Source organism: Anopheles nili, chromosome 3 (assembly GCF_943737925.1).
Source record: "Anopheles nili chromosome 3, idAnoNiliSN_F5_01, whole genome shotgun sequence".
NCBI classification, from domain to species: Eukaryota; Metazoa; Arthropoda; class Insecta; order Diptera; family Culicidae; genus Anopheles; species Anopheles nili.
Window position 1 is genome coordinate 73,281,185 of NC_071292.1, and position 7,755 is coordinate 73,288,939.

A 7,755-nucleotide genomic window follows, 5' to 3' on the forward strand; every position below is an offset into this window, starting at 1 on the left:
TTCAAGTATCACCCTCTTCTCTGTAGGGGGCCAGCGAAAATGGCGCTACATTTGCATGGTAGATTAATTAAAATAATCCCCTGCTTAGGGTTTGCGAATTTAAATTGGTGCAAATTCTCAAATGGTGCCTCCTCACCACCCTCCCGGTGGCAGGTCATGCGGCCACGGTCAGAGAAATTAATCAATGTCTACTTGCCACACCCTAGTAACAGCATCCTATAGGTGCCGTTCGCGTTTCGTTGCAACGGTTTTCCAAACGAAACGCAGCACCCTTTCAGTGTTAACGAATTTCAAAATCCCACCCATTCTCCCCCATGCGTTGCATAAAAAAAGGACGAAACTCGTTGAGATGGGGATTGATTTCGTTTCGTTGTTACGGCTGCGGGCTAAGGGTGACTTCAGTGCGTCTCATTAAACACATGCATCGCATGGACGGGAAAATGAACCACTACCACTACCTGGCGAATGCACCGCAGCCATTCGTTTGCATATTATCCGCAACGGATTCGCAACCGTTCGGTGTGCGTAACACGCGTTTTTCACCAGCGGGAAAAAGCTGAACAAACACACGACGGCGTCCACAGTTTTCCGAACGGGTACCGCCATTCGTCGCAAATGAAGCGTGTAATAGGACACATATTCCGAACCGGCAATCGGACTGAAATCCCGCCGCCGGAGGGAACCAACATACAACGGGCGTTTTTACCGCTTAACGTGAAACGCGCCCGTTTTTATGCTGCTCCTTCTGCTTTAGTTCAATAATCCATCACCATACACCATCCACCAGCACTAATTGCATTTTTGTGAGGAAATTCAATTGACAAGCGGCTATGGATTACACTTCGTGACGCGTGCGACATCTGTGTGACGAAGAAACAATGCCTACACAGTATCACAGGCACGTCTTGCGCTGGTGGGAAGTGAAAACGGAACACCAAACATCGAAATTAATAACGATCACTTCAACCCCCGGTGCTCGTTGTAGAAATGGCGTTGATTCATGCCTGGCTCGTGATGGAGATGGAGTGAACGGAAGCCAACATTACCCCGCTACATATGTTGGGAGAATAGTATTTATGAAACAAAAACACACATACACACACACACACTACACATTTACGTGATATAACAACATAAAAAATGTAGAAAATTTTTACAACAATTGCGGGAACATCGGAAACATGTAAAAACTGAAGCGCGTTACAATATCGATGACACAGACGCCCTCGCTAATAAGCCTCGTTTGTATTTTTTGTGGGTTCGAAAACCTTTCAAATGATATGATGCGAATAATGATGATGCGAACGGAGCAGATTTGAATGCGAACAGCGCGCGCTTGTTAGTTCCATAGCTAAGATGACAAATGGCATGGTAACGAACGACACAGATGATTGCAGAAATGAGCTCTGACCACCAGGGTGATGCTGAACCGTCTTCTCCTTCCAGGATGTGGCAGCCGACGCGTTGCATAAACGCAAGCACACATAAACCCACACACACACGCACATACATACATACACGCACACACATGTATACTAAACAATATGAGCATATGAACGGAAAGCAGAACGGCACCTCCGGATCGAAGGTGCCGCCAAGAGCGAGAGATGAGGCTGAATTAAGACGAAAGAGTAGTCGGGCGAGGATAGAAAGGTTCCACAGAGACAGGGCGACAATGAACGCGCGGAGAAAGGACGAACGACCGGTTGGCACCATCGGGTCGGCTGGACGGACGTCGTTCGTCCTTCCTCGCACGGAGAAGGAATTTGTGCGTGTTGTGGTTGGGTTGGCTGTCGGCCACTTACCGGTATGCTGCGATTGCGATTGCGCTATGTTGACGGCCGCCGGTGTCGTCGAGATGTCCATCGGTATGGTCTGCGGAACCCCACTCAGGTCTTCCGTTTTCTGCAAAGGCAAACAAAGGCGTTGATTGATTTGAACTTCCTTTTTTTTGTGGCCAAGTTTTTTTCATCATCACCACGGAGTAGAGGATAACAAACAGAGGGATCTCGAAAGGGCATTATTTCGTTTCATCTATGTCAACCTTGGAGTTTTGGTAGAACCAGTCTGCTAAAATTTCTCATCCTGTTCATTGAAAGCGAACATTTCAGGATCCCGCTTAGTAAAAAAAAGGTTTCCACGTTATTGTTCATCATTTTCGTAAGAATATACATGTTCTTTTGTAAGGTTTAAAATGAAATGAAATTCATATTAACGTTAGCTTCTCTTCAACTTTCGAAGAGTTTAATACATTATGACTTTCAACTGCCATCGGTTGCATCAACCACGGCAAAGACACGATTAGTTCGTTCCATGTGACATGACGTGAAATTAGCATTCCATTAGTGCTACGAATGCGACTCATCTTCCAACAATTATGTCGTTGAAAACCGAAAATTACCATCGGTGCTGAGGAAACGCTGGCTGCACACGAGATCAACGAGAAACCGCACATTGTTGCGTCCCAACAAAACGCTTCTGCGTTACTCCCGGTTAACCGCAAACCGAGACACAACAGAAGCCGAAATGGGACGTCTGTAACCGCACCCGGGTCCTGTTTGATTGAACGGTAACTACTTGGCCATTGTTACCTATCTGAATCTCGCTCTTAATCCTGCACAACTCATCCCCAAACAAGGTCAACTCTCATACGTACGATAATGCTCGGCATGTGGTGTCCCGTTTCGTCCACGCTTTCCTGTGACGATTCGTGCTGCTGCTGGTCAACTTCCGAGCTGGGGCTTTCCTTGATGATGCGGATGTTGTTGCCGGCGGCGGCTGCTGCTGCTGCGACGGCAGCGGCAGCGCCCAGCGCTAACGCCTCGTGTCCTGCCGTCGCCGTACCGTACGATATGTTGTCTACCTGCTGCTGAATGTGCAGATGGGGCACGAGATTTAACGTGCTCGCGTCCGCACTCGCAGCGTGTTGCTGCTCTTCTGCCTGCTGCTGCTGCTGCTGTTGTTGTTGCTGTTGTTGCTGTTGCTGTTGCTGCTGTTGTTGCTGCTGCTGTTGCTGCTGCTGCTGCTGTTGCTGTTGCTGTTGCTGCTGCTGTTGCTGCTGCTGCTGGGCGGCTGCTGCAGCAGCGGCTGCTGCTGCGGCCACGACGGCCGCTTGTTGTTGAGCGGCTGCGGCAGCTGCTGCTGCAGCGGCTTGCTGCTGTTGTTGCTGCTGCTGCTGAAGCCGCTCGGCTGATAACATACCGGATCCGGTTGATGTCTTTCGTAACCGTTTCCTTCGCGCCGCGGGTGACATGTTTATCGTTGGGGAGGGCGTTCGTCTCAACTGCTGCGTTTGCTGATGCAACTGTTGTTGTTGCTGCTGCTGATGCTGCTGCTGCTGTTGATGGTGATACTGTTGTTGCTGATGTTGCGCTTGTTGCTGGTGATGCTGTGCATGCTGGTGTTGCTGATGCTGCTGTTGCTGTTGCTGTTGCTGCTGCTGTTGTTGCTGCTGCTGCTGGTGTTGCTGCTGCTGCTGCTGTTGCGCTTGCTGCTGAGATTCGGCACTGCCCCATATCGCGTCAGCGGGCGTACCAGGGATGACATTCGCCGCCTGCAGCAACTCGCTCGGATCAAGCTTGCTAAGGTCCGCCTTACAGACGGCTGACGCATCCGGCATCTCCGCCAGGCCCTTGATCTTGAGCATCTCGGCCGTCTTCAGCACCTGCGGCAACTGTTCCGTCGACACGTTCACCTCGCCGTAGTACATAAAGTCGACCATCGTCTTCAGATCGTTGTACTGCACGTCCTTCAGTATCACGATCGGGTGCTGGCAGGGATTGGCGGTGAACAGCGACTGAAACGACACGTACACACGTCAGTACCGGATGTTTCGGTTCGGTGGAAATTGTCGACATCCCAACGATGGCAGGTCGTAGGCCACGCCGATGGCCGAAACAGGCGAGAAACAAAAACAAACAGCTTTACGCAACCCACCACGGGGTGTCGCCAGTCGAAGAGGAAATCCGAACCATTCAATATCCTTTTTTTGTGTGGAATTATGGGGATGCGAGCAGATAAGAGTACGTGTATAAAAAAAAAGCACACATATTTCGTCAACGCGAGCGCGCGCCCCTAGGGAAGGATTTTCCACCCGATCAAAAGTATTTGAAGCCACTCAGTCGGTCGGTCGGGTGCTTCCCAAAAGGAAACCGGTTCATTTTTCCCCCTTCGGGAAACGTCGAGCTTCTCACCCAAGCAAAACAGAACCCAAAAAACAGGGAGATGATAGGTTACCCTTCCCCGGCGTCCGTGGGTTGTTGTCAGTTGATAAAATTTTCACGAATTATTCTACACCGCACCCTTTGTGCCGGTCGCGCGGCGTACCCTTTTCCCGCGACATCAGAGGTTCGCGACCCCTACGAGGAGGTGGCGAAATGTCGGTTGAAAAACGGTGCCCTCTCCAAGCACTCGGAGGGCACGCACAATCCGAGCCTCCGCACACAAACCGGCTCACTGGCGAAAGGTACGAAATGCCGGGAAAATGTAGCCTTGATATCGCATGCCATTCCGGCGGCATAGGGGCACAAAAGGGGCAGCATCGAGAAAAGCGACCAGGGAAGGGAATATTTTTCTTCGCCCAGCCAGGGGGACCCGAAAAATATGCAACCGAACGAGAGAACGAAAAGCGAAAAAAAACGACCCAGGACTTTCCCCACGGGAATTGCTCAAATCTAGACCACGGCCTTTGTGAATTTCCCTCCCTATTGAGGGAGGGAAACGTGGAAAAACACGCACTCGGAACGTACAAGGTGTACGAAGACGGGCCCCTTCAAATCAGAGGCTCAAAAAACGCGAGCCACACATTCACGACGAACGGCTCAAATAATCCTTGACAGCAATTTAACACTAGCACACTTGAGGCGCGTCCTAGTGCGTGAGGGAGTGGAATAAAAAATAAACTATATAAAAATCGATATCCTTCGCTTGCTGCCATTTTCAACCGGCACACCACGCGAGCACTCGGAGCTCGAATGATGTCCTATTTATAGCACCCACACACACACACGCACGCGCGCGTATAGGATTAATTAGCCAGCTCATTATCGCCTGGTATTATATCTTTGTTGTGACACCGCATCCGACAGATCTGTATGAGCCGGAGCGGAGTTGGCGAGACCGTGCACGAGTGTGTTATCATTATTTTCTATCTCCCAAAGTCGCATTTGTCATTAATACCCGTCACTTGGGAACCGGAACGCATCCGGTGACGGAACCAGCACGTAAAAGGTTACTGGCGCAATTATACATCCACCGATAGGCGCACCGCGTCCTGTGGGGTGATCTTCGGCCAAGGATCGTCGTTCTCACGGCACTGCTAGCGAGGAGTTTTATCTAAAATCTCACAAAATTATAGCGATGGCATTAAAAATCCCGCCGCGTTTCCCGAATCCGCTAGTTTACCCTTCAATCAACCCCCCGCTACGGAGGGTTATAAAAGACACGGTTTAATCCTTTCGTCGACGTTGTTGCACCCTTTCCGTTAGGTTTTTCCCCCTGGAAACATGAAACCACCCTGGCACACGCCGGCGTGTCTCGCTCATTAGTGCAATTCAATTTGACGCGATGAGTTTTGCGAAACAAAATCGCCGTGCGCAGAAAACGGCATTCCGCCACGCGGTGGGAATGTTGTTCTCTCCCTTTTCCGGGAGGCAATTCATTAGGCAACCGAGCAGGCGTCATCTTCCACTTCGAATGTTCTTTCCGGAGAGGATGACGACAAGGACGATGGTTCCGTTTGATAGGGATAAAGTGGGAAGGATGTTGGAATTGAATTCTAAATAAATTTGAATAAAACCACCGGCTGCAAGGCTGCCAGGGTAACGGTATGGGGATGAAAGATTCGCCGGTCGAAGGATGAGTTTGGCAGCCACGTGCGGTTCCTTTTTCCACAGCATCAATCAAGCCTCGTCGACACATGGTTTTGCGACCATTGCGAGTTCCCGCCAGAACAAACGATTCGTGTGGAGCATTTTCGGGAGAATTTCAATTTCCAAAGTGAAACCAAAGGACATGAGGATGAGCGCACGCACACCAATGACCCAGGTGAATGTCATCAGATCCCGACCATCGAACGGAACCAATTGGCCGGCTGAAATCGGACGCGGAGTCGCACGCGGGCGAAAAAGCGGTACTTAATTACGGGTGAAATTTAATTATTTCCTCCTCAGCCGAGCGATAGGGCAATCGAGGGAGGCCACTTTTACCCTTTCATTAATTCTATCGAAAAACCCCCCAGCAACATTCGCTGCTGCAACCTGGGAAACGAGCCAGCAAAAAAAACGGACGAACATCAATCGATCAGTCCTCTCTCCAGCGACCAAACCTCATCTCACTTGCTCTTTCTCTATGTCTAACAGCATTCAGGCGTCATGCCCTGTACATTAAAATACAATTCAATCACCTTAGCCCTTTCCTGGGCCGGTGCCAAGGCCACCACAATCTATCCGTTCGCTCGATCGAGTGAGCGCGACTCCAATGCGAAAAGGGCTCCGGCGGACGCTTCTTCCCCAAGGCGACCACCGAAAACCTTCAAACGGAGGTTTGCAATTAAAATAATTGATCGTGCACCTCCCAGGTGGGGGAGGCCGCCTTGCATTTGCAACCCGAGTCCTGTAACACGAGTCCTGTTGTTTCGCCGAAGCACGTGGATGGGGGGGCGCTATAACGTTCCCGAATCGGAGCGGTTTGAATAAAAATGGTAAACTTAATCAGATTACACGGTATGCAATCCAATTTGTGCTAATAATGAGACGAAATCTTTCTGGTGTTTTTTTGTTACAAACAATACAAATCGCGCAATAAAAACCCAAGCGCGTTACTGAAAAGACAACTGTAATCCTTTAAATTGGAGCGCTGGAAAAGAGCTGTTGAATCGAATGAAAAAGGGCCATGAACGCACTGTGTGTGCGTTCTTGCGCTAAGCGCGTGATTATCCCTCGCGTATGTTTTTCCGGTATTTTGGCAATAGCGTCAGCTAGGTTGCAGCGTGATTGATCAATCCCTTTTCTACGTGCGTAATGCGGATGTAGCCCGCTTGTGTTTATCCAATGGCGGTTGAAAATTAAAAAATGTTGCAATAGGCAGTCGAAATTTCACGGCAAATTTCGACCCGTAGATACGATCTCACGTGCCAAATCAGCGCGACCCCTTGTGCAATCGGATATGATGTGTTTTTTTCTCCGGGTACCAACGCAATCAACTACCCATAAGCAAACAACGAAAGGAAACGCATTTGGCAGCACCCCAGCGACCACGCCACGCTGGCTTGCTAGCCGTCCCTAGCGCGACACGCCGCAGATTGCGTTTTACCGGCTCTTACCTGAAAGTAGGAACTGCACGCCGACAGGACGACCTTGTGCGCCTGCAGCTGCCGACCTTCGGCGGCGAGCGTGACGTCGACGAGGCTCTCATTGTGCAGCAGCGTCGAGAAGACCGAGATGAAGTTCGGCTGATGGTTGTTCCACCGTAGACAGTACTGCTGCACGGACATCATTCACAAGCCGTTTTTTGTGGAAACCGGGCCGGGTGGAGGATTGGAGGGAAGGGAGCTAGGTGGGCAGGGAGAAGGGCTGTCGGGTTTTGTCTACCCGTGCGACTACGGGGTTTGTCCGACGCTCCGACGTACGGACGGACGGACGACGAAGCGAGTCCGGTTCAAGCTGTGGCGGTGACCGTGAGGTCCTTCTCTACACTCTACGTGCGGCCGACCTCGGGACGTTGCTCCTGGGGTTGGTTTTCCCTCTTACTGCTGTC

General features: G+C 50.6%; 1 protein-coding gene across 1 annotated transcript in view; it reads right to left on the reverse strand.

Moving 5' to 3' along the window:
- The window catches only part of LOC128727828 (longitudinals lacking protein, isoforms H/M/V-like), a 28,914-nt gene extending 21,419 nt beyond the window's left edge, over window positions 1-7,495 (reverse strand). The window contains exons 1-4 of the mRNA XM_053821774.1: window positions 7,322-7,495; window positions 3,071-3,796; window positions 2,657-2,968; window positions 1,806-1,905 (exon numbers count right to left, since the gene is read on the reverse strand). Of these exons, the coding sequence (XP_053677749.1) occupies window positions 1,806-1,905; window positions 2,657-2,968; window positions 3,071-3,796; window positions 7,322-7,495 (1,312 nt within the window). The remainder of the gene's footprint in view (window positions 1-1,805; window positions 1,906-2,656; window positions 2,969-3,070; window positions 3,797-7,321) is intronic.
- Window positions 7,496-7,755: the final 260 nt, after the last annotated feature.